This window comes from Zootermopsis nevadensis, unplaced genomic scaffold, assembly GCF_977971745.1.
Source record: "Zootermopsis nevadensis isolate Lab colony 2312 unplaced genomic scaffold, Znev_1.0 Znev_ptg000003l, whole genome shotgun sequence".
In the NCBI taxonomy this organism is placed as follows: Eukaryota; Metazoa; Arthropoda; class Insecta; order Blattodea; family Termopsidae; genus Zootermopsis; species Zootermopsis nevadensis.
In genome coordinates this window covers 2,373,470-2,401,388 of record NW_028259135.1, presented here as the reverse complement: position 1 = coordinate 2,401,388, position 27,919 = coordinate 2,373,470, and the positions used below count along the sequence as shown (strand labels likewise).

General features: G+C 41.0%; 2 protein-coding genes across 7 annotated transcripts in view; one reads left to right on the top strand and one right to left on the bottom strand.

Annotated features, from left to right (window-relative positions):
* Positions 1-27,919, bottom strand: part of NKAIN (Sodium/potassium-transporting ATPase subunit beta-1-interacting protein) — a 60,958-nt gene that overhangs the window by 19,932 nt on the left and 13,107 nt on the right. Inside the window, exon 1 of one of the 4 annotated variants that reach the window (XM_022073795.2) lies at positions 24,558-24,691. The exons of 2 other annotated variants lie outside the window; for them this stretch is intronic. In XM_022073795.2, coding sequence (XP_021929487.2) covers positions 24,558-24,605 — 48 coding nt within the window. In that variant the 5' untranslated portion in view covers positions 24,606-24,691. Of the gene's footprint in view, positions 1-10,919; positions 11,015-24,557; positions 24,692-27,919 lie in introns of those variants that run through there. One more of the 4 variants, XM_087358450.1, reaches the window with a different exon arrangement.
* GLS (glutaminase) lies at positions 795-27,919 on the top strand. 3 transcript variants are annotated; one of them, XM_087358330.1, is made up of 15 exons: positions 795-1,081; positions 3,641-3,744; positions 5,525-5,563; positions 10,106-10,214; positions 10,962-11,101; positions 18,943-19,072; positions 19,355-19,482; positions 19,802-19,917; positions 20,686-20,807; positions 21,271-21,429; positions 22,164-22,340; positions 22,990-23,121; positions 23,460-23,614; positions 24,582-24,722; positions 24,859-27,919. In XM_087358330.1, the coding sequence occupies exons 1-15, from the start codon at positions 914-916 to the stop codon at positions 25,016-25,018; spliced, it is 1,980 nt and encodes a 659-aa protein (XP_087214456.1). In that variant the 5' UTR covers positions 795-913; the 3' UTR covers positions 25,019-27,919. The 3 variants fall into 3 exon arrangements, with proteins under 3 accessions (XP_087214456.1, XP_087214461.1, XP_087214463.1); XM_087358335.1 differs by lacking the exon at positions 5,525-5,563 and having other exon boundaries at positions 796-1,081; XM_087358337.1 differs by lacking the exons at positions 795-1,081; positions 3,641-3,744; positions 5,525-5,563 and adding an exon at positions 9,831-10,012.

Sequence of the window (27,919 nt, the reverse complement as noted above, 5' to 3'; positions counted from 1 at the left end):
TCGTCAACTGCAAGGAATGGAAAGCAACCTACAGTTTCACAGATGCATTAACCACGAAAAAATGACATGTCGAAAGACGATTGTTGGAACTATCACGGTCTCTTCTGTGCTGTCGATACTTTTCCGCCTGAGCACGGCGGGAAAGATGTCGATTGTGGTCTTTTGAATTGTAATCCGGTATGGTTTTGTAGCAATCTGTTCAAATCCTTCAGGCTATTCTAAAAAAACGAGCTAGCACATGTGTTCAGAAGATAATATAGATATCTCCATCATCAAGGTAAAATTGTACTCATAGATGACGTTATAACATTTCTCAAACCGTATGGCGATTTCAGAATTCAACAATTGAGTAAATTATGACATTCTTCGAATTGTTCTTCTGCCTTAAATGCTCGACGAATTGAATTGCAGTTCGTATCCATCAACTTTACGCTCCATAATTTGTACTCTTCGCTAGATACGCTGTTATTAGAGTGATCAAATTAAATTGGCCGGTGGCCGGCTCTTGTGAACACGGTAATGGACCTTCCAGTTTCATAAAAAGATGAGAATATCTTGAATCTGCTCCAGATAGCAAACCTATAAATGTAACAAACTTCTACAGAACATGTTTATCTCGCAAATTATTATAATATACATATAACTCATGACGTTCAGTATGAAAATCTCAAGTGTTCTTTCTTTTCGAGATGAATCCAAAATAATTGATTAACCCCGCCCGCGATCATGCGCGGAGCTGCTATGGTTGTACCTGTGTCACTTAGCAAGGCGCGTGCGCGAATAGCAGTCAATGAACAGAACCCAACATGGGATATTCGGAAATGGGCCATAAGCGTAGGTGGGTGGAAACTATATAATAAGACTGATGCCCTGTTAAAAGTTGTCAGCACACAAGAACAGTGTTCCACACATCATGTTGACCAGCAATGGTGTTTCGAGACTCGGAATACATGTCAGTGGCTGCAGCCGGCAAATGCCATCTGTTAAGCTGCATATTGGGAGAGCAGTTACATCGGATGGGAAGCCGCCGGCAAACAGGCTTCGAACGGGAAACAATGTGGCTCGTATTCATACAAAACAGGTAGGTCCCTCACTTAAATTGATTCAAACACACAGGCACGTAGAACTCTGTGGCAATGTTTTTTAAACTTACTATATCTGCTCTGCTGGATGGTTGTCCGGAGTTCAATTCTCAGCAGGAATACCTAATGTTTTCATACGTCACAGCGTCCATATCGGCTCTGAGCAAAAGCGGTCGTAGTGTGAAGATGGCCGACTATTGTCGTGGTTAGAAATGTTTGGAGCTTACTTCCGTCTGCATGGTGTCATACTGACAGCTTTACCTTTAACTTATTATGAATTTGTTCTAATCTCGGGCATAAAAAACGACCACGTTATGCATGTCAGGGCACAAGACTGGAATGTGTATCGATTTGGACCAAAATGAAATTCTATTAAAATCTTTTAATACACGCCACATTCAAATCCCTTGGGAATACAGACGAAGTATGGTGGCAGTTGGCAGGCATGATCATAGCATTTTATGTCTTTCAGTCAGTATGTTTCACTTAAAAAACCACTCTATACACTCTGACGATATTTGCTGTGGAGGTTAACACTAAAATCCTTAAGAAATATTAAATAAATTGTATATGTGTCGGTCCGTGGTATACTAACCCCTAAGAAGACAGTCTCATCTTCATACTTGCCGTAGTGAAAACCTAAAATCTCACAGAATTGCCTCGAAATTCACATCAAAATAGAACTGAATTCTGTCACTCACATTTCTCAAAAAAACTGTTTCATCCTAAAAAAAAAAACGGACTGGTCCTAAGCGACCAACACAATGATTATGTGAAATGTTGGTAACAGCTTCGAGTATCGACTATCTTTGCCGATTTTTTTTTTAAAGTTTCCTCGTTTTACCCAAGCGAATGCAAAGCACAGTACCTTACCATGGCAACTTCCTTCCAATTTCTTTTTCTCATTAATAATCACATTCTGTTCTAATTTTCACATGTAATTTATGCAATTTAGAACATATTAAATAGATAATATGAACAACTTTACTGAAGTAGCTATAATATCAATGTTGACCTTAAAATATGCTGTTAATTTTAGAACATAGCCGCTTATTGGTATTGACTGCAAAATGTTGTGAATCTATTTGTAGATATTTTATGACGTGGATACGTTCTAATCTGTCAGCATTAACGCAAATTGATGTTGTTTTGTGCCTGGATACGGTTTATGCCTTTGAGTGTGGTGACTGATCGATAATAAGTCGGTGTTTGGATACCATAGCAACGAAAGAAGTCGACGGTGGAATGCATCATGGCTTAGATGCACGAACTATAGTCCTTTGCTGTGTTCACTATTTACATTTGTCCAAACAATTATCACCAGGAAACTTGGAAGAACATTAGAGAGAATGTGATTTTAATCGCAGTATCTTTTATTTCAACTATGCCATCAGGAAAGTCCAAGATACAGGAGGGTTTGCAATTGAATGGGACACTTCAGCTATTGGCATTTGCTGATGATGTTAATTTATTGGGGGATGATATAAATACAATAAAGAGGAATGCAGAAGTTTTACTAGAGGCTGGTAGAAAGGTGGGACTACAAGTAAATTCAGAAAAAACTAAGTACATGTTAGTATCTCGTCATCAGCAGACAGGCGGGCAGAATTATCTTAGGGTAGCTAATAAGTCCTTTGAAAGGGTTACAAAGTTCAAATATCTGGGAACAACAATAACAAATGCAAATGATATTCAAGAGGAAGTTAGGAGGAGATTAAATTCTGGAAATGCTTGCTACTTCTGAGTTCAAAATATTTAGTCTTCCCGTCTGATTTCTAAGAACCTGAAAATTAAAGTATACAAAACAATAATCTTTCCTGTTGTTTTGTATGGGTGCGAAACATGGTCTCTCACTCAGAGGGAGGAACACAGATTGCAGGTGTTTGAGAATCGGGTGTTTGAGGAGGATATTTGGGCCTAAGAGAGAAGACGATGGGGCGTGGAGAAAACTGCATAATGAGCAGCTTAAAAATCTGTACTGCTCCCCCAATATTGTCAGGGTGATTAAGTCGAGAAGAGTGAGATGGGCTGGGCATGTAGCGCGCATGGATGGCACAAGAGGTGTGCACAGGGTATTGGTTGGGAAGCCTGAGGGGAAGAGACCTCTGGGGAGACCTAGACGTAGATGGGAGGATAATCTCAGGCGGGACCTATGGGAGATAGGAGTTGAAGGAGACTGGATTTTGTTGGCCCAGGACAGAGCTTTGGTTAATTCGGTGATGAACCTTCGGGTTCTAAGTTAGTTAGCATTTCGAAAATCCTATCGAATAAACCCTAATTTACATGATTAAGGGTGTTCATTCATACACAGAACGTCCTATCGCACTTATGAACAAAGCAGCTTCCAGAATAACAGATGAACTCCAGGTGTCTCCTTCTTTCTGCAATACTAGAACTAGAATGTTCTTTATCCTGCTGAGGGCTGTCTTCTTGGATATAGCACCGTATAATCTGGTAAAAATTTACCGACGTTTCAGAGATAAGTTGTATTAATAAAAATATTAGCCTGTGAGTTGGAAACCTTCTCGGGAATGTTGTGCACTCTTCGACTGTTTCAGGGGGAACCAAGGTCACACCATGCTGCCTTTGCCCGGATGTTCAGCCCACCGGACGAATTCAGGAGCAGAAGCGGGCCTGACGGAGAAAGTGAGGGCGGTCGGAGGTGATGACCACTTTACAGTAACGTCATAATGCCATCATGTCACACGAAATGGCTGACTTAGACAGTAAATTCTTGCACCTTCTTGAACAAATATCTCCAATCTTGCAAATACTTTGATATCCCCTTTTGGCGTGACGCCATCGTTGTGATGTGAAAACGCATCCGGCTTAGATAATTTCAGATCTTTATTTCATTCGATATGTCTTTCCTGGCTCTCTTGCCTTGCTATTTTTTTTTTTTTGGGGGGGGGGGTGAGAACTTCCGCGAACTTAACAACTGGTATCTAGTTTTTGTTTCCATAATAACAGGTTTCCCATTCATCGAACTTTTTATTAAAAGACGCAACTGACCTACTTAAGTAATAGACTGTCCAGAGTTGCGAGATAGGGCCTGGAGAAGTATAACTGGGCTCTGTCAAGCCGCTAATTTCTCAAAAATGAGATTGCTTTAAGGATATTAGCACAGGAACTGTTTCTGTGAGCATAATGTAAATATATCTCGTACTACACATAATTCTTTCTTATATGTGTTCACACCTTTTTATAGCACTCGCCATTTAACTTGTGTGTTTGGGTGAGCGAATGAATGCATAAGCAAATTATTTGGCGTTTTCTGCATAAAATTCGTTAAAATATTTCAATATTAAAGCCTTACATTATCGTGAATCCCATATATTGTCCAATAAATACATAAATAAATTACTTTGAATTTCATCCGGTAAAATTTAAGAGCAGTCAAGGTACGAGGTGCGATCGGAAAGTTTCAAGACTGTGTCAATAGAGGCCGAACCGGATGTAGTACGAGCTTCTGCCGCTAGGGGGGGTGCGGCCTACATTCATAGTGAATCAGTGTGCCAGCCGGCATCATCGAATTAGCATTTGTTTCTTAGTTACGGGCGTTTTGGTAGTGCATTACACCGACCCTCCTGCGATTTCGGAATGGCGTGTGCATCAAATTTTGCCAAAGACTCGCCAAAACGGCTACGGAAACCTATGAAATGCTAAAGCAAGCATTTGGGGAGTCCGCAATGGGTCGTGCACAAACTTTTGTGTGGCATTCACGTTTTAAAAATGGCCGAACCTCTGTCGATGATGACGAGCGTTCTGGACGACGATCTTCGAGCACAACGCCCGAAAATGTTACGAAGATTCGGCAGGCCATTCACGAAGATCGACGTCGTACCATCAACGACTTGTGCGACATTGTTGGGATAGGCTATGGGACCTGTCAGCTGATTCTAAAGGAAGAACTCCACATGCGACGCATCATGACAACGCGCCAGCGCACACCGCCCTCAAAGTTCGGCAGTTTTTGGCCTCAAACACCATGGCCGTCATCCCGCACCCTCCTTATTCGCCGGATTTAGCTCCGTGTGACTTCTTCCTCTTCCCAAAGATGAAAATTCAGCTAAAGGGAAGGAGATTTGAGACGACAGAAGAGATTCAGGCAGAATCGCAGATGGTGCTTGACAGGCTGACAAAGAAAGATTTCCAGGGATGCTTCCAGGCTTGGCAGCGGCGCTGGGATCGTTGTGTTCACTCCCAGGGGAACTACTTCGAGGGTTATGGATGAATTTAATACCTGAGATAAGTGTACGGGTTTTTATAGGCGCAGTCTTGAAACTTTCCGATCGCACCTCGTATGCGGACGGGTTAAAGACGGAGTTCCACAGAAATCAAATGGTTGTCAAACCACACAAGTCACTTGTTAAGATCCGAGCAGATCCTGCAGATACAATCTTATTAATAACAATAATCTTTTCCTCCCTAATGCCGCTAAGAGGATTCTCGTTCGTTCATGACGCGAGCTACGCTCACGTGTAAGTCACTTAATCACGGACCGAAACTTAAAGAATGTTACGTCATACCATAAGACACCCTAACGAACTCAAACCTCTAATTGTTCTGTGAAATTAGCTAATGAGCCTACGTGTACGCAGGGTTGGAACCGGGCGTTCATGACCTATACTTAAAATGGCTGTCTTCTAGATCGTTGCACCGTGTAGTCTGGTATAAGTTTACCGACGTTTTATATGTGCTTGCTACCTTCACCATCCATCATCTACCACACCCGAAACGTCGGTAAAATTCCACCATTCTATAAAGCGCAACAACCCAGACGACAGTCATCTTCAAAATCGCTGACGTTACAAACTCATATCTCAAGACGTGTACTTAGTTTCAAAAAATGTTTTCAACGAAGACTAAGCCAAGTGATACGTGTAGTAACGAATTTCCTATCCTTCCTCGTATTAATTCTCTTTTGAAAGTCGTAATACATGTTAGTAATTCTGCCAGAGATTTTCTTATAATCCAAAGAGTCTACCTTTCCTGTATGTAAATATCAATAATTTTCCTTACGAAAAAAGAAAATTAACGTGTTTCAAACTGTTAACACATGTCCTGTTTCTCAAACGTGTCTCTTACTAACACGAACCTTTTGAATTTTCATTAAAACATTTTATCAGTCTGATATCATAAAACATTGACATTATACAATGATAACGAGACATATTTCTTCATTAGTCATGACGTAATATTCTCCACGTTTTGGTCCATGATTATTAGTTTTCATGCTATGTGTTAAATGTATTCAGCAACAAATATATAGCAAACCATCCTCTATCACTTTACGACTAATCGGCCTATTTTAAATATAAACATTTATCTTTTACGTTATTTACGTGTAGAGAATTTTAAACGAAATGTTTCAGGATTATAAACGTTACGAATTTATCGCACACTAGCTGTGACAGGACAATGGATCAGAACCTCTGAATTTGGTTCCTTTGTAGTTTCTGAAAGGTTAATACAAACGTGGCTAAATCTACATACGACATAACATGACTACAAGATATTTACTATTTTATTTTCTATCCACACTTTTGAACGCCACAGTGGTCTCGCGGTTAGAACGCTGGCCTTGTAATCCTGGGGTCTCGGGTTCGAATTTATAACTTGTGTTGGACAAGGCCGTGGTCTAGGCAACACGGAGTTTTCCTCCGTGGCATCCCAACAATTACTCCATTCACACACAGAAGAAGGCAATGGCAAACCACTACTGGATCATCTGCCAAGAACGTATATGAACAGGTCCCAGTCCGAGAAAAGGATGGAAGGATCCTGTTCATATGGACCTGTCGTCAGACAGAACACTAAATAATAATAAGATGAGGTGGTCTAGCGGTTAGAACGCTGGCCTTGTAATCCTGGGGTCTCGGGTTCGATTCCCGGCGGTGCCCGAATTTATAACTTGTGTTGGGCAAGACCGTGGTCTAGGCAACACGGAGTTTTCCTCCGTGACATCCCAACAATTACTCCATTCACACACAGAAGAAGACAATGGCAAACCACTTCTGGATCATCTGCCAAGAACGTATATGAACAGGTCCCAGTCCGAGAAGAGAAAAGGATGGAAGGATCCTGTTCATATGGACCTGTCGTCAGACAGAACACTAAATAATAATAAGATGAGGTGGTCTAGCGGTTAGAACGCTGGCCTTGTAATCCTGGGGTCTCGGGTTCGAATTTATAACTTGTGTTGGGCAAGGCCGTGGTCTAGGCAACACGGAGTTTTCCTCCGTGGCATCCCAACAATTACTCCATTCACACACAGAAGAAGGCAATGGCAAACCACTTCTGGATCATCTGCCAAGAACGTATATGAACAGGTCCCAGTCCGAGAAAAGGATGGAAGGATCCTGTTCATATGGACCTGTCGTCAGACAGAACACTAAATAATAATAAGATGAGGTGGTCTAGCGGTTAGAACGCTGGCCTTGTAATCCTGGGGTCTCGGGTTCGAATTTATAACTTGTGTTGGGCAAGGCCGTGGTCTAGGCAACACGGAGTTTTCCTCCGTGGCATCCCAACAATTACTCCATTCACACACAGAAGAAGGCAATGGCAAACCACTTCTGGATCATCTGCCAAGAACGTATATGAACAGGTCCCAGTCCAAGAAGAGAAAAGGATGGAAGGATCCTGTTCATATGGACCTGTCGTCAGACAGAACACTAAATAATAATAAATAATATCCACACTTTACACGAATAATGCCGAAATTCAGCTTTGTGAGAGGACAGTTTGCGTGGATGGGAAATACATATGTATTTGAAAGTCTAATAATACACCACAAACATATAAATAATGAACATTCTAGTCGCTGTTCTGACCTTTGAATAAAAAATGAAGATCCCTTTCCTAAATGAGAAACAATCATAGCACTGACCATGACACAGTCACGTGTACTAGACGCGTGCAAATTAAGCTAACTGGAAGTATAGAGAGTAATTCTATTTTTATCAGCATACACAGTGTCCATAAAGTCCTTTAAGTGAAATTCGAATTGCAAAGTATAAAGGAGTTTTGAGCACATAACCTCAAATTCCATCACTTCCGTTTCTATGCCAGTGCACAAAGTCTTGATGTTCATTTGTTACAAGTAAGATTAATGAGATGATAAAATTGCGTCATATTGTGATAAATATATATTTGTTTAATTCTTGTCCGTCTAATCACAATTTTAAAATTTAAAATATTTAAAAATACCATATGATGTTCTCTATCGAAACATATATAGAACAACTTCGAATATGTTAAAAAAATTGAATCTGGAAGAGAACATTGATATCTAATAAACATCTGACTAAAATACAATAATATAAAAAAAAATGCATTTAAGAACTGAAACATGTCGTGAGAAAAAATTATGTTCTAGTGTAAATCGAATGTTTCGATAGAGAACATCATATGGTATTTTTAAATATTTTAAATTTTAAATTGTGATTAGACGGACAAGAATTAAACAAGTAAGATTAATTAATTATACTTACACAAAACCCCTCACTAATATTCTTATAAATACAAAAATGACGGAGACCTTAATGACTTACACATCTCAACTAGAATTAAATGGTGGTCCTACATTTTTGAGAAACACGATACTTCGATCTTCGCGGTTGAAGTAAACCACAGACTTCAAATATGGCGAAAAATACATCTGGACTGCATTAACCAGTCGATGTTTGTAATGGTGAAGTGTAGTGTTTTCTTCGCGGTTCGGACTGAGTTCTTACGTAATATTTATACGAGCTTCGGCTTCAGAGGGTTAACCAGTCGATCTTTGTAATGGTGAAGTGTAGTGTTTTCTTCGCGGTCCGGACTGAGTTCTTACGTAATATTTATACGAGCTTCGGCTTCAGAGGGTTAACCAGTCGATCTTTGTAATGGTGAAGTGTAGTGTTTTCTTCGCGGTTCGGACTGAGTTCTTACGTAATATTTATACGAGCTTCGGCTTCAGAGGGTTAACCAGTCGATCTTTGTAATGGTGAAGTGTAGTGTTTTCTTCGCGGTCCGGACTGAGTTCTTACGTAATATTTATACGAGCTTCGGCTTCAGAGGGTTAACCAGTCGATCTTTGTAATGGTGAAGTGTAGTGTTTTCTTCGCGGTCCGGACTGAGTTCTTACGTAATATTTATACGAGCTTCGGCTTCAGAGGGTTAACCAGTCGATCTTTGTAATGGTGAAGTGTAGTGTTTTCTTCGCGGTCCGGACTGAGTTCTTACGTAATATTTATACGAGCTTCGGCTTCAGAGGGTTAACCAGTCGATCTTTGTAATGGTGAAGTGTAGTGTTTTCTTCGCGGTTCGGACTGAGTTCTTACGTAATATTTATACGAGCTTCGGCTTCAGAGGGTTAACCAGTCGATCTTTGTAATGGTGAAGTGTAGTGTTTTCTTCGCGGTCCGGACTGAGTTCTTACGTAATATTTATACGAGCTTCGGCTTCAAAGGGTTAACCAGTCGATCTTTGTAATGGTGAAGTGTAGTGTTTTCTTCGCGGTTCGGACTGAGTTCTTACGTAATGTTTATACGAGCTTCGACTTCAAAGGGTTAACAGTCTTGTTATTCAGACGTCCACATGAACACTCTATATACCACTTAATGCAAGGTCAATACAGAGCATGATGCTTAGGCCAAATGGTTGACAGGCGATATAACAATTCTTACTGACGGTTGCTAGATCCAATAAGACACTTCTAATAATCTACTGTCTTCAGAAATAACATTTGAATATTTATAGGACGCGTAATGCAGTAACCCTTAGTGTTTCGCTTAGTATTCACCGTCTAGTCCTGCTGATGATGGTATTGCATGAATCTTAGAAGTTGCTTATGTCTTAGTCATGGTTGTTGCCTGATTACCTACAGCTTATTCGTATGGAGCCATGTTAGACTGGACAGAATTCGAAACATCTTTATACTTTTGGTAAATTGTAACTGATCTGCCTGTAGTATGTAACCTGATTTTTGTTATAAGTTATAATGTAGTAAGAGACGCGAGGAAAATTCTCTTTTCCAGCACCCGCGACCAGGACGCATCCCAAAATCCGGCCAGCACCGAGGATGTCCTCTTCGACATGTTCAGAAACGAAGAAACGGATATATTACCAATCGGCATGTTCCTGGCAGTGAGTACCTCTCATAAATATCGGACCGGATTAACCCTTTACGTTTTAAAAAGAATATTTCTTCCGGTACAAAATACGCTGTTAAACAATGTTAGTGAAACAGAACATTTCCCACTATCTTTCGAAACGTCACGATAAATAATTATTGATTTTTAATAATGGAATTCGAGAGCTACTATAAAAATATAAATTGATTTTAAATGGTTTTGAAAAGGGATCAAACCACTGTCACTGCTCATAAAAACCTACATTAACACATTTTAGGTGATTTAAATTATTATAATTATTTTAACGATTCGAAAACTCTCCCCTTGTTGTCGGTCTCAGATAAAACTACATGTATAAGGCAAACTAAGACATTAACATATCCCTTCGTTATGGAATTATCTCGAGAATCTCGATACTTAATCGATCCCAAATTTTCTTTCGATCTCCACCATCCTTAATGTTATTTCTTCAAGAAAAATCTGGGCTTAACAGCATTACGAAGCAACCCATAAAATTACCATACTGACTTACCGGCAGAGTTTCACACTTATGGACTCCATTCCCGTGTAATTTTGGCCCTCAAATAATTACACTATACATAATTATAAAAGGCCACTTAGATGAAAACATTGACGTTGAATTCCCTAAAAAGAGAGAAAATGTTTTATCAGCCTGTTCTGTAATAAGTACATGGGTTTGTTAACTTCTAATCCTTACGTTTGGAAACTTCGATGCGGGTGTGGTGGTCGATGTTTACAGGCTCTACGCAGTACGGGACTCAGGAAGACGGACCCTCGTTTGGCTGAGATGATGGACAACCTGCGTGAAGTACACAAGAAAAGCGGCCACGAGGGAGGATCCCCCGAGACACAGAAACTCGATAGGGAGACGTTTAAAAGGTCAGAAGGAAACTGAGGTTGTGGTAGTAATTTTTGAAACTTGGTTAACTTCTTCGAAAGTTACAATTTAATGTAAGACTTGAGGTTCTCACAGCGGTGAGTATGAAGATTTCCGTCTTCTGGGTTGTGAAACTTTCCAGCCTATAAACCTAGCACCTCACACCCTATTGGCATATTCATCGCCCTGATGACGGAGGCACTATGACCTCTGAAACGTTGGTAAACATCGACCAGACTACACAGCGCAAGAACCCAGAAGACAGAAATCTTCATACTCATCGCCCTGATGACGGAGGCAGTATGACCTCTGAAACGTTGGTAAACATCGACCAGACTACACAGCGCAAGAACCCAGAAGACAGAAATCTTCATACTCATCGCCCTGATGATGGAGGCAGTATGACCTCAGAAACGTTGGTAAACATCGACCAGACTACACAGCGCAAGAACCCAGAAGACAGAAATCTTCATACTCATCGCCCTGATGATGGAGGCAGTATGACCTCTGAAACGTTGGTTAACATCGACCAGACTACACAGCGCAAGAACCCAGAAGACAGAAATCTTCATACTCATCGCCCTGATGATGGAGGCAGTATGACCTCTGAAACGTTGGTTAACATCTACCAGACTACACAGCGCAACAACCCAGAAGACAGAAATCTTCATACTCATCGCCCTGATGACGGAGGCAGTATGACCTCTGAAACGTTGGTAAACATCGACCAGACTACACAGCGCAAGAACCCAGAAGACAGAAATCTTCATACTCATCGCCCTGATGATGGAGGCAGTATGACCTCTGAAACGTTGGTTGACATCGACCAGACTACACAGCGCAAAAACCCAGAAGACGGAAATCTTCATACTCACCGCCCTGATGATGGAGGCAGTATGACCTCTGAAACGTTGGTTGACATCGACCAGACTACACAGCGCAAAAACCCAGAAGACAGAAATCTTCATACTCATCGCCCTGATGACGGAGGCAGTATGACCTCTGAAACGTTGGTAAACATCGACCAGACTACACAGCGCAAGAACCCAGAAGACAGAAATCTTCATACTCATCGCCCTGATGATGGAGGCAGTATGACCTCTGAAACGTTGGTAAACATCGACCAGACTACACAGCGCAAGAACCCAGAAGACAGAAATCTTCATACTCATCGCCCTGATGATGGAGGCAGTATGACCTCTGAAACGTTTGTTAACATCGACCAGACTACACAGCGCAACAACCCAGAAGACAGAAATCTTCATACTCATCGCCCTGATGATGGAGGCAGTATGACCTCTGAAACGTTGGTTAACATCGACCAGACTACACAGCGCAAGAACCCAGAAGACAGAAATCTTCATACTCATCGCCCTGATGATGGAGGCAGTATGACCTCTGAAACGTTGGTAAACATCGACCAGACTACACAGCGCAAGAACCCAGAAGACAGAAATCTTCATACTCATCGCCCTGATGATGGAGGCAGTATGACCTCTGAAACGTTTGTTAACATCGACCAGACTACACAGCGCAACAACCCAGAAGACAGAAATCTTCATACTCATCGCCCTGATGATGGAGGCAGTATGACCTCTGAAACGTTGGTTAACATCGACCAGACTACACAGCGCAAGAACCCAGAAGACAGAAATCTTCATACTCATCGCCCTGATGATGGAGGCAGTATGACCTCTGAAACGTTGGTAAACATCGACCAGACTACACAGCGCAAGAACCCAGAAGACAGAAATCTTCATACTCATCGCCCTGATGATGGAGGCAGTATGACCTCTGAAACGTTTGTTAACATCGACCAGACTACACAGCGCAACAACCCAGAAGACAGAAATCTTCATACTCATCGCCCTGATGATGGAGGCAGTATGACCTCTGAAACGTTGGTTAACATCGACCAGACTACACAGCGCAAGAACCCAGAAGACAGAAATCTTCATACTCATCGCCCTGATGATGGAGGCAGTATGACCTCTGAAACGTTGGTTAACATCGACCAGACTACACAGCGCAAGAACCCAGAAGACAGAAATCTTCATACTCATCGCCCTGATGATGGAGGCAGTATGACCTCTGAAACGTTGGTAAACATCGACCAGACTACACAGCGCAAGAACCCAGAAGACAGAAATCTTCATACTCATCGCCCTGATGATGGAGGCAGTATGACCTCTGAAACGTTTGTTAACATCGACCAGACTACACAGCGCAACAACCCAGAAGACGGAAATCTTCATACTCACCGCCCTGATGATGGAGGCAGTATGACCTCTGAAACGTTGGTTGACATCGACCAGACTACACAGCGCAAGAACCCAGAAGACAGAAATCTTCATACTCATCGCCCTGATGATGGAGGCAGTATGACCTCTGAAACGTTTGTTAACATCGACCAGACTACACAGCGCAACAACCCAGAAGACAGAAATCTTCATACTCATCGCCCTGATGATGGAGGCAGTATGACCTCTGAAACGTTGGTTAACATCGACCAGACTACACAGCGCAAGAACCCAGAAGACAGAAATCTTCATACTCATCGCCCTGATGATGGAGGCAGTATGACCTCTGAAACGTTGGTAAACATCGACCAGACTACACAGCGCAAGAACCCAGAAGACAGAAATCTTCATACTCATCGCCCTGATGATGGAGGCAGTATGACCTCTGAAACGTTTGTTAACATCGACCAGACTACACAGCGCAACAACCCAGAAGACAGAAATCTTCATACTCATCGCCCTGATGATGGAGGCAGTATGACCTCTGAAACGTTGGTTAACATCGACCAGACTACACAGCGCAAGAACCCAGAAGACAGAAATCTTCATACTCATCGCCCTGATGATGGAGGCAGTATGACCTCTGAAACGTTGGTAAACATCGACCAGACTACACAGCGCAAGAACCCAGAAGACAGAAATCTTCATACTCATCGCCCTGATGATGGAGGCAGTATGACCTCTGAAACGTTTGTTAACATCGACCAGACTACACAGCGCAAGAACCCAGAAGACAGAAATCTTCATACTCATCGCCCTGATGATGGAGGCAGTATGACCTCTGAAACGTTTGTTAACATCGACCAGACTACACAGCGCAACAACCCAGAAGACAGAAATCTTCATACTCATCGCCCTGATGATGGAGGCAGTATGACTTCTGAAACGTTGGTTAACATTGTCCAGACTACACAGCGCAACAACCCAGAAGACGGAAATCTTCATACTCATCGCCCTGATGATGGAGGCAGTATGACCTCTGAAACGTTGGTAAACATCGACCAGACTACACAGCGCAAGAACCCAGAAGACAGAAATCTTCATACCCATCGCCCTGATGACGGAGGCAGTATGACCTCTGAAACGTTGGTAAACATCGACCAGACTACACAGCGCAAGAACCCAGAAGACAGAAATCTTCATACTCATCGCCCTGATGATGGAGGCAGTATGACCTCTGAAACGTTGGTAAACATCGACCAGACTACACAGCGCAAGAACCCAGAAGACAGAAATCTTCATACCCATCGCCCTGATGACGGAGGCAGTATGACCTCTGAAACGTTGGTAAACATCGACCAGACTACACAGCGCAAGAACCCAGAAGACAGAAATCTTCATACTCATCGCCCTGATGATGGAGGCAGTATGACCTCTGAAACGTTTGTTAACATCGACCAGACTACACAGCGCAACAACCCAGAAGACAGAAATCTTCATACTCATCGCCCTGATGACGGAGGCAGTATGACCTCTGAAACGTTGGTCAACATCGACCAGACTACACAGCGCAAGAACCCAGAAGACAGAAATCTTCATACTCATCGCCCTGATGATGGAAGCAGTATGACCTCTGAAACGTTTGTTAACATCGACCAGACTACACAGCGCAATAACCCAGAAGACAGAAATCTTCATACTCATCGCCCTGATGATGGAGGCAGTATGACCTCTGAAACGTTTGTTAACATCGACCAGACTACACAGCGCAACAACCCAGAAGACAGAAATCTTCATACTCATCGCCCTGATGATGGAGGCAGTATGACCTCTGAAACGTTGGTTAACATCGACCAGACTACACAGCGCAAGAACCCAGAAGACAGAAATCTTCATACTCATCGCCCTGATGACGGAGGCAGTATGACCTCTGAAACGTTGGTCAACATCGACCAGACTACACAGCGCAAGAACCCAGAAGACAGAAATCTTCATACTCATCGCCCTGATGATGGAAGCAGTATGACCTCTGAAACGTTTGTTAACATCGACCAGACTACACAGCGCAATAACCCAGAAGACAGAAATCTTCATACTCATCGCCCTGATGATGGAGGCAGTATGACCTCTGAAACGTTTGTTAACATCGACCAGACTACACAGCGCAACAACCCAGAAGACAGAAATCTTCATACTCATCGCCCTGATGATGGAGGCAGTATGACCTCTGAAACGTTGGTTAACATCGACCAGACTACACAGCGCAAGAACCCAGAAGACAGAAATCTTCATACTCATCGCCCTGATGATGGAGGCAGTATGACCTCTGAAACGTTGGTAAACATCGACCAGACTACACAGCGCAAGAACCCAGAAGACAGAAATCTTCATACCCATCGCCCTGATGACGGAGGCAGTATGACCTCTGAAACGTTGGTAAACATCGACCAGACTACACAGCGCAAGAACCCAGAAGACAGAAATCTTCATACTCATCGCCCTGATGATGGAGGCAGTATGACCTCTGAAACGTTTGTTAACATCGACCAGACTACACAGCGCAACAACCCAGAAGACAGAAATCTTCATACTCATCGCCCTGATGACGGAGGCAGTATGACCTCTGAAACGTTGGTCAACATCGACCAGACTACACAGCGCAAGAACCCAGAAGACAGAAATCTTCATACTCATCGCCCTGATGATGGAAGCAGTATGACCTCTGAAACGTTTGTTAACATCGACCAGACTACACAGCGCAATAACCCAGAAGACAGAAATCTTCATACTCATCGCCCTGATGATGGAAGCAGTATGACCTCTGAAACGTTTGTTAACATCGACCAGACTACACAGCGCAACAACCCAGAAGACAGAAATCTTCATACTCATCGCCCTGATGATGGAAGCAGTATGACCTCTGAAACGTTTGTTAACATCGACCAGACTACACAGCGCAAGAACCCAGAAGACAGAAATCTTCATACTCATCGCCCTGATGATGGAAGCAGTATGACCTCTGAAACGTTTGTTAACATCGACCAGACTACACAGCGCAATAACCCAGAAGACAGAAATCTTCATACTCATCGCCCTGATGATGGAAGCAGTATGACCTCTGAAACGTTTGTTAACATCGACCAGACTACACAGCGCAACAACCCAGAAGACAGAAATCTTCATACTCATCGCCCTGATGATGGAAGCAGTATGACCTCTGAAACGTTTGTTAACATCGACCAGACTACACAGCGCAATAACCCAGAAGACAGAAATCTTCATACTCATCGCCCTGATGATGGAAGCAGTATGACCTCTGAAACGTTTGTTAACATCGACCAGACTACACAGCGCAATAACCCAGAAGACAGAAATCTTCATACTCATCGCCCTGATGATGGAAGCAGTATGACCTCTGAAACGTTTGTTAACATCGACCAGACTACACAGCGCAACAACCCAGAAGACAGAAATCTTCATACTCATCGCCCTGATGATGGAAGCAGTATGACCTCTGAAACGTTTGTTAACATCGACCAGACTACACAGCGCAAGAACCCAGAAGACAGAAATCTTCATACTCATCGCCCTGATGATGGAAGCAGTATGACCTCTGAAACGTTTGTTAACATCGACCAGACTACACAGCGCAACAACCCAGAAGACAGAAATCTTCATACTCATCGCCCTGATGATGGAAGCAGTATGACCTCTGAAACGTTTGTTAACATCGACCAGACTACACAGCGCAAGAACCCAGAAGACAGAAATCTTCATACTCATCGCCCTGATGATGGAAGCAGTATGACCTCTGAAACGTTTGTTAACATCGACCAGACTACACAGCGCAATAACCCAGAAGACAGAAATCTTCATACTCATCGCCCTGATGATGGAAGCAGTATGACCTCTGAAACGTTTGTTAACATCGACCAGACTACACAGCGCAACAACCCAGAAGACAGAAATCTTCATACTCATCGCCCTGATGACGGAGGCAGTATGACCTCTGAAACGTTGGTAAACATCGACCAGACTACACAGCGCAACAACCCAGAAGACAGAAATCTTCATACTCATCGCCCTGATGACGGAGGCAGTATGACCTCTGAAACGTTGGTAAACATCGACCAGACTACACAGCGCAAGAACCCAGAAGACAGAAATCTTCATACTCATCGCCCTGATGATGGAAGCAGTATGACCTCTGAAACGTTTGTTAACATCGACCAGACTACACAGCGCAATAACCCAGAAGACAGAAATCTTCATACTCATCGCCCTGATGATGGAAGCAGTATGACCTCTGAAACGTTTGTTAACATCGACCAGACTACACAGCGCAACAACCCAGAAGACAGAAATCTTCATACTCATCGCCCTGATGACGGAGGCAGTATGACCTCTGAAACGTTGGTAAACATCGACCAGACTACACAGCGCAACAACCCAGAAGACAGAAATCTTCATACTCATCGCCCTGATGATGGAGGCAGTATGACCTCTGAAACGTTGGTTAACATCGACCAGACTACACAGCGCAAGAACCCAGAAGACAAAAAATCTTCATACTCATCGCCCTGATGATGGAAGCAGTATGACCTCTGAAACGTTTGTTAACATCGACCAGACTACACAGCGCAATAACCCAGAAGACAGAAATCTTCATACTCATCGCCCTGATGATGGAAGCAGTATGACCTCTGAAACGTTTGTTAACATCGACCAGACTACACAGCGCAACAACCCAGAAGACAGAAATCTTCATACTCATCGCCCTGATGACGGAGGCAGTATGACCTCTGAAACGTTGGTTAACATCGACCAGACTACACAGCGCAAGAACCCAGAAGACAGAAATCTTCATACTCATCGCCCTGATGATGGAGGCAGTATGACCTCTGAAACGTTTGTTAACATCTACCAGACTACACAGCGCAACAACCCAGAAGACAGAAACCTTCATACTCATCGCCCTGATGATGGAGGCAGTATGACCTCTGAAACGTTGGTTAACGTCGACCAGACTACACAGCGCAACAACCCAGAAGACAGAAATCTTCATACTCATCGCCCTGATGATGGAGGCAGTATGACCTCTGAAACGTTTGTTAACATCGACCAGACTACACAGCGCAACAACCCAGAAGACAGAAATCTTCTTACAATTTAATGTCTAATTCGGCCCTAACCACTAATTACTAATCCCTACAGTCTGCATTCTTAGTGTGAGAGAAAAATAATTTGATGCACTAACTGGTTGTTGTATTTTGTGTTACAATAATTCTTGTCATAAGTTACACTTGTACAAATGCGCAGCTCGACCGTAAAGTTGTCATAGAATGAAACAATTTAACAGCTGCACAAATCAGGGAATATGTGATTCAAGCAATCTCACATGTCGCTAAATGCACTTTAAAGTGTTCTTTTCAGACCAGTAAGATTTATTAATATATTTATACTTTGTCGCTCTTCTCGTTGGTGCTCCCTTCAAAACCTTATATGCAAATGAGCGGCTACAACAAAATAAATCAAACAGTAAATTAATTTACTACTCCAGAAAGCACATAAGCAGTGAAGAAGCTGGATAAATTTGTTTCCAGAGTGGTCTCAGCCAACGTGGTCCTCATATCGCGAGCGTTCCGGCACCAGTTTGTAATTCCAGACTTCCAGGGCTTCACAAAGCACATCGAGGAATTCTACTGGAAGTGTAAATCCAACACAGAGGGCAAGGTAAGAGCCTACGAAAGCAGTTTGAAAACTGCATTTGGAGAGACATGAGACAGGAACTTATTTTTTTTTTAAAAAATGGCCATAACCCTATAATTATTAGTTCTTCTGTATGGTTATCTCTTGAAGTTGTGCAAATTTTTATCTCCACCATTCGTCCTACTTCTCACCATAACCCCCCCCCCCCCCCAACCTAACTCAGGGTTCTCTTGTACATTAGAATTCCCCAAATTCCCGTTCTCATTCTGATGGCTCAAAGGTCATCAATCCCTGGTGCTGTTCCAGGTGGCTGCATACATCCCTCAACTCGCACGCATGAACCCTGACTATTGGGGCATCAGCGTCTGCACCATTGATGGACAGAGGTTCTCTATTGGCGACGTCAACATCCCCTTCACTCTGCAGTCCTGCAGGTAAGGGCACACCATTAAGACAGACGAGCAATCTGAACCTCGACATTACATTGAGGTGAGCGAGTCTCTGCTGTGAAACACGTGGGACGGAAAGTTTTCAAGACCTTCCACATCTCTTGGCTTAAATGATAAGGTCATGGACTCTTTCAAACAATCACTTCTTACAAAAAGTTTCATAAAGGATTTTGATTGCTTTCAATGAAAATAAACTATTAAGTTTTCTTTCCGATTTCACAGAAGTAAAAATATTACTGTTTGAAATGAGAATGAATAGACGCAACATTCTTAGTTCCCATTTGAGGTTCATGTGTTTTTGCAGCAAGCCACTGACATATGGCATCGCTCTGGATCAGCTGGGTAGCGACACGGTGCACCAGTACGTGGGGCAGGAACCCAGTGGCCGCAACTTCAATGAGCTGGTGCTCGACTACAACAGTGAGTCCACAAGCCTCTTATGTGCCTTCTTTGTAAATACCAATATTTCACGGACAAAGCTATCACAATGCATCAAAACTACATCAGAAGGATTATCACATTTATGAAACACTGGGAATATGTAGCATACACTTTTCTCTATGTACTGTGTTAAATATATAATTACTTTGTGCAAAATTCTGATATTAAAAAAAAGTTTCGCATAAAAGTAGATCCTAGTAAACAAGAACTCCATAAAGCAACAGTCGTCCGTGAGAAGCAAACAGCTGTCAGACAGTAAAAAAATTGTTTTTTGTGTATCCTGAAGGTCCATTACCATTTTCACAAGAACGGCCAATAGATTTTATCCTCGGGTTCGTTAATCCGGTCCATCTATATCTTCGTCTTCCGAGTAGCCTCTTCCCTGTTCATTTCTCATCTCTCCTGTGTTTTGCATGCACCATTCAGAATAAAAATTCACGCTACATTTTTTTTACTGCAGTATAAACATGTTATTTTCCATGATATTTTGTTCTCAAACAGTTTTCTGTGATAAGTGGTACATTGGTAGGTGGTGTAATTGTGAAACCACTACATATTCAGTCTAGGACACTCCATTCAGAAGATGGGCAGTTTCACGTCAATTTTGCGGTCAAATGGTTTGTTCATGTCAAAAAAGGAACTTGCTATTCAGAAGGTACATGATTCTCTCCTCTTGCTGTCACTGTTTCCACATAACACAGAATTAATGACGAGCGCTGTTTTTGTCTTGTTTCTCTCATCCTACAGAGAAGCCGCACAACCCGATGATCAACGCGGGTGCCATCTTGGTGTGCACTCTGCTCAAAACACTTGTCAGCCCTGAAATGACTCTTGGGGAGAAGTTTGATTTCACCACTAACTATTTTAAGGTGTGTTTTGAATGCTTAATTAAATTCAATCCTGCTTATACAGAATCATCTTAAAAAGGATTCTCTGGTTTAAAAAGCCTATTTACTGACGTACCACACTGACAGCAATGGTTCTGACATCACTGATGTTGCCAAAACATTTTTTACTTGCAATAAAAACACTTTTAATGTGTAACCCCAGAGAGTCCAATAGCCGAGACATTGAATGAAATTTTCCATGACTACTATTACACACTACAGAAGATGTGATTTATGCCTTCAAGTAAAAATAGGCTGCTACTAATTCCACTAGAAACTTTTAGGAGGATTTAGACATGAAATGTGTGTTCATTTAGTGATGCGAAGTCAAAGAAAAAATATAGGCTTAAACTAGACGATGGGCAGGATTTGAAGCCAGAAACAATCGGTAACATCTGTCATAGTAATTTGGGTCAATTTGTTGAATAAGTACATCATATTGCAGAGACTAGCTGGGGGTGAACAACTTGGGTTCAACAACTCCGTTTTTCTGTCCGAGCGAGAATCGGCCGATAGAAACTATGCGCTGGGCTTCTTCATGCGGGAATACAAGTGCTACCCTGACAAGACTAACCTGAGGGAATGCATGGACTTCTACTTTCAGGTGAGAAGAATGCGCAAATGGGCTTAATCAATTAATTTTATGATTTGTAAATACTTAGATAAATTTATATGAATATGCTGTAAAATTACATGTATAAAATAAAAGTATAAATACATTAAAAAATATATGGACAAAAAAGAAATCCGTAGACCAGAGACCTTCTTCAGGAGATGATAGTCACGTAGTCGATTAAGAAATTCCCCATCGAAATTAAACCCAAAGGTTCATTTCCATGTTCATAGAGTTCTGTACTGAATCCTATCCTGAGCCAGATGATCAGATAAATAAATAATTAACACAGAAACAATTATTTCATGAATTATGTACAATTAAATATATAGAAATAAAAATTTACAAAGTATATAAATAAATAAGGGAAAAGTTAAAAGTTGCTCCTTGCATACAATGGTGTTGAGGGAAATCTCCAAGATTCAACCTCAGCAATGAAACATCAACTTAATGCTTCATTAATTCTACGCTTTAAATATCTACTGATAATAGTGTCAGGGGATCGCTACCTGTTTCAGACTTGGTGGCAAATGGATAAGCGTCCTCCCCCATCCGGCTATCAAATCATGGGCGTCCAGCACGTTACTAAATTAGTACAGACATGTTTCAATAGGTTTCGTATTTACTACTCATTTTGTTCATGCAAAACATCACGCTTTCATCTGGCAGAGACTTATACAATTCTCGTAGCTCATTACTGTGTACCAATTATATGAATCTTGTAGTGCTGCAGCATGGAGGCCACCTGCGACACTATGGCTGTGATCTCGGCCACTTTGGCAAATGGCGGTATCTGTCCCATCACAGAAGAGAAGGTACTGAAGCCAGAGTCTATCCGTGATGTCCTGTCCCTGATGCACAGCTGTGGCATGTATGACTACTCTGGCCAGTTTGCCTTCAAGGTATGGCACTACAGCTTCCCTAATGCAATTTCAAGTAAGCCGCACATCCTTCGTAACTGTCTCCTCTAATATCTTCTTCTCCACCACCTTCGCTTTCACTCTGTTGTTGCATCCCTGTGGCCTCTTCATCCTTTCTGTTCTCTTTATACATCATCTTCGTCCTCCTTCTTATGCTCAAACTTTTTCCAATTTCAAGGTCATACTTTGTTTTTACTACAAAGTGAATTTGGACAGTCTGTTATTGCTCATTCTGTCAAGGTGTGTTGGCCATTTTCTTTTATGTATTGTATTTGTCCACTTACTGTATAATTGTTTACAGTAGCACCATAATTTGAAGGTCTTTGTCACCACCTGTGTGTAATGTCAAAAGCTGAAGCATCTGCGAAGGAACATACGTCACGTCTTCATTTGAGCATCAGACGGCAATGCATGAATTCACGAGCTCAAATGGTCAGAGTACACGGCAAACAGTAACAGTGAGCGCCAATACAGAGTAACAGAACTCACAAGCAAAACAAATGACAAGACGAAATTAAAAATAAAACGTAAAAGTTTACCTGTATTCTTAGTTCTTTCTCTACGCACGTTTAATTGAGATTCCAATTCTTCTGACACCCAACAGAGTGAAATCGTGCTCTCTCTCCTGTAGGTGGGGTTGCCTGCCAAGTCTGGAGTATGCGGAGGGATCCTGCTCGTCATCCCCAACGTGATGGGCATCTTCGCGTGGTCTCCACCCCTTGACCCACTGGGCAACAGCTGCAGGGGCTTGCAGTTTTGTGAGGTGAGTGCATATTACATAGTCTGCTTGTAATCCTCCCACAGATAACATGCCTTAATCAGCAGACCGCCAGTGAGAAATATGAGGACAGGACGTACGATTCATCCAGATGCACAACTGACCCGTAAAGGCATTCGGGTAGCATTTCTTCTTTTATGTTTTGCTCCTCGATAAAATATTATTATTGCGTTTATCCTTTCCTCATCTAATTTCTAATTTGGCTATTTTAAATATCAATCTCTACTGCTGTCCCTTAAAACATTTAAAGAACGGAATGAAGTGATTAACATACAATAACATGACATCCTGATCACAACATAACCATCACTGAACTGTCACAGGAGCTGGTTCATGTGTTCAACTTCCACCGTTATGACAACCTCAAGCATGCGTCCGACAAGAAGGATCCAAGACGCCAGAAGTATGAGACAAAGGGCCTCAGCATCGTGAACCTGCTCTTCTCTGCAGCTAATGGTGATGTCACAGCCATGAGGAGGTAAGTAGACACATAACTGTCGCAGAAGATTTTCTGACATCTAATTGCCTTCTAATGTGCAAAGGGCTACAAGGAACTGAAAATCAGTAGACTCATGCCTAAGTCTACTGCTCACCCTAAAAGTTATCAGCTCGTAGTTTTAGCCGTAATATTTGTAATTTCAAGCATTAAAAAAAATTTCGTGGAGAACTTATAAGCGTGCTTATAACTGCTCACCACACGAGACTTCGTCTTACCACAATAATGAATTAGGTATCGCTTCGAATCTGAAAACTAAATTGCAGTTTTCATGTGTTAAGCTTAGTTTAGCTTGATGTGGTGTAGTTAAAGACACTTTTCAACTGCGTTAGTTGTGTAGCAACAAATAAGACAGGTGCTGATAGTAAATGATGAATATCAGAGGATGTGGAAAGAATTGGCAGGGATTTATTTTAAAGTACTGTCCCAGAATTTCCCTGCAGAGACTGAAGAAAACCTCAAATAATGTCAGGATAGCCAGTTGACATTCAAACCTGAAACTTCCCAAATATAGAAAAACAACCAAGTACTTCAACCAAGATGCTCATTGCCTTGTTCTAATCCCTACAAAAACAGACTTAAAAACGAAACGGGCTTCTGGAAAATATATTACGACACATTTCAGTACACTTCAGCGTTCCTCTTTGGGAATTCATAAGGTCACCATGTTGAAATTTCTGAGGACAAATCCAATGAAAATAAATCAATTAAAAACTTATTAAGGGGTACAAGAACACACACACACTATGACTCTATAAGCTGTATTTCTGGTAACACTTCGTATTCCAAATGAGCTATATTCACCCAAAATCCACCTTCTACACCCTGAAATACCTCCTTCGATCTGTTCATACAAACAAATGTATTTTCTAAAAGTACTCATCACTGAAAGAGCTAAAAATTAAAATGTTAAGTTTTAACAAACCCCTGTGAAGATGTTTCTGTGCAGGCATAAGCTGTCAGGAATGGACATGACTCTTTGTGATTATGACGGCCGCACTGCACTCCATCTGGCAGCTGCCGAAGGACACCTCAATTGTGTGACCTTCCTCCTGGAACACTGCAATGTGCCACACAACACCAAGGACAGGTCAGCACCATTCACAATACTCCCTGATAACACTTTGTTTAGTAGAAGAATGTATTCCTCTGCAAATGTAATCACAATGAAGTAAATCGCTAATAACATTAAACTTGAATTTCTTTTCACGTGTTTGTACATCCAGGTGGGGAAACATGCCTATAACAGAAGCAACAACATTCGGGCACCAAAAGGTTGTCGACTACCTGCGGCTGTGGGAAGCGACTCATACTGAGCATTCCGAACAGGCAGAAGAAATTCCTATAAGAAAACAAGCATCAGAAGAAAGCGTCCCTCTTCCATAATAAGAGATCTCTGCCTGACAGTGGGGCAAATCCCCAGAAATCTCCAGCTTTTGTTCCTAAAGTTGAAGGTGTTTTCTGACATATGACATTTCAAAACAAACATGGAAATAGTGCAGGTTTTCTGAACCTGTTCGTCGCAATCTCATGATATACGCGTGGTCGTCACGTTCATATCTGCCATTTACAGAACTAACCCATCACCCAGAACAAAATTAAAGTTGGCTAAACCGCATAGCATCTTTGTTTCCTTTTAATCTGTTATCTGAGCTACCTCAGAACATGTTTTGAATTATCTACAATTTGTGTGAATAAACAAACTTTGTGTTTCATGGAACAAAATTAAATTCACCAAGCTTTCAGAATACATTAATATATGTACCAACATAAATACCACATTTAATTCAAATCTGCAAACTGGGTTTGGAAATTAATGAAGACACTAAACAGATATAATTTTCTGCTTCATAAACACAGCACAAAAAAATACATTATAATATGGCAATATCTGTTACTGAACTGTTAATGCCTTCCTCTCCAAAGCAGAATCAAATGTTTTCCCATACTAAAAGTAAGTAAACAGCCTGCATTTGTTACATTCTATCGCTAGTACTACCCATGCACAGGGCGGGCAAACGCAATATTCTTCATTAAATCACGGAACTAAAAGTGACAGTGGAACCACGGTTCTGGAGAATTTGACGTAAATATGTCTATACGGAAAGGAAGTTTATATATTGGCTTTATTCTAAATATTTCCTTTATACATGCTTTACAATTGAGATAAGTTTGATTAAGACATTGCTTATTCAACTTGAATTAGTTACGCTTAAGATGGGTCTGTGGTAGCTGAATGTAATGTAATGTAAAGTTTTATAGGTAACAACAATGCCGAGTAAACAGATGACGTTTCCTAAGTAACATAACAATGAAGTTACACTTTTTCGTAACACATTTTTGCCGAATGACACCGACCTTAAAATATAGACGTATTTACATCAAAAACTTCAATAAAATGTTAAACCATCTTTAACTGTGCTGTGATTTAGTTTTATGGTAAATTTTTCTGCATGTTCTGTCTCAATGTTGTTACTGCAATCACTATTGTAGCATAAACTTGTCATTGTCACACGCATGTCTCTTTTAAGATCTGCTTAAAGGCATGTCTAAATTTTAAGTATAGTTGAACCCTCTTACAGCACTACACACTTTCCGCTACCAATAGAAGCATTAAAGACGGGGTTATAATGTATTAAAGTGCCAAATCGTGTGTGAAATACTGTTGTTGGTATAAAAGACATGAAAATTTTTGAGTATGAATCCGAGTATAACAATCTTGTGTAATAGTACAATTTTATTCAGTATTAATCTTCACCATAGATGGGCAATGTAACAGGGTTTGACCTACATTATTTTTGTAAGTTTACTCTATATTCTAGTGTTATCAGTAGTGGCACTAATTACAAGAATAACTGCTAATTTTATAGACAATGGAGACGTCTGATCTCACACCTTTAAAGAAAAGATATTACTTTGGAAGATAACAATCACGTATCTAAATAAATTTAAAAATGTAAATTTACATTAGATATGCATATAATGTAATATAAAAATGTCTTGATGAAATAGAAAGGGCAGACACTGTATATTTTCATTACATTACATTATACATAAATTGTTATATATTCCCTCTTTAAACTCTAATAATCTGTTACTCAAAATATACTAGATATATTAGAATAGCTTGCATTTATGATAGTGATTCTTCCATGATAAATTATAAAGTTCAGCAATAACCTTGTCGATTATTAGAAAAACCACTGACGGACATAAATAATTTCGTAGGCGCATTGTATGTAAGATATCAGCATGTTCATAACACTTTAGACAGACGGTGAGTTACATCGCCGACAGCCACATGCATATAAGGAACAGTCAGAGTTCAATGAGTGGGATATTTTAATTTTATTTTTAAAATATAGGTAACATGATCTTTGCTTATTTCTGACACATATGGTGTTCATTTGTAAGAAAATTGTATCTTTATGCAGCCATATTCCTACATGTACACTGTCCATTCCATAATCCACGTCAAAGGCCCAGCTCATTTATTGCATCATGTGGATTAACAATAATATGTAGAAGTTTGTGACATATAATGTCTAACTTAAAATGTTTCTTAAAAATGTCGTACAACTGTATTACTTCCATTTTAAGTAACCAAAAGATACACAATCATCCAAGCTTAATACTGAAAAATATCTACCCAGGAACCTAATTACCATTTTTACCATCAAATCTATGTAAAAAAAGTTTTTCATTCCCATGTTTCACTTCAGCACTGGGAATACAACTTCCATATAGATTGGAGCGTCACTATGAAGTGATACCAAACATAACCTTGTTGTGAGACAGAAAATGAAAATTCATCCAGTAGAATTATACTCCTACTCCTCCTTTGTACTCAAATGCCTAAAATGGGACACAATAATTTCCAAAATTTCAGAGATTATAAGATAAACATTGGTAATATCTACACAGTGTCATATCCCAGAAGAAAGTCACCTTCATACTTGTTGAACTGAGAGTCTCTCACCCATATACACATTCAGTCGGATATACCGACACAGATTAAAGTTATAGCACTACTCTTTTGTGTGGAGGTATGTTCTTGCTGCTGGAGAAGACTCAAAACAATGGACAATAATTGGATCAGGTTAAATGGTGTCAATGTATTTAAAAATGTGTTGTCATATTGCACCAACTTCAATAACAATGATGATGTCAAATGATACTCATATTACTGTACCTATACCAGCAATATACATAAAGTATGTTATAACTGAGAGTTATTGTTACTATGGTAATTGTAAAGGATCAATAAAAACAGTCACAAGAACCAAA

Excerpts from the sequence above, each read along its gene's own strand:
- GLS (XM_087358330.1), top strand. The coding sequence starts at position 914 with ATGTTGACCAGCAATGGTGTTTCGAGACTCGGAATACATGTCAGTGGC. Across the intron at positions 19,483-19,801 it reads TTCACTCTGCAGTCCTGCAG|CAAGCCACTGACATATGGCA; the intron begins GTAAGGGCACAC and ends GTGTTTTTGCAG. Across the intron at positions 22,341-22,989 it reads CTGGCCAGTTTGCCTTCAAG|GTGGGGTTGCCTGCCAAGTC; the intron begins GTATGGCACTAC and ends TCTCTCCTGTAG.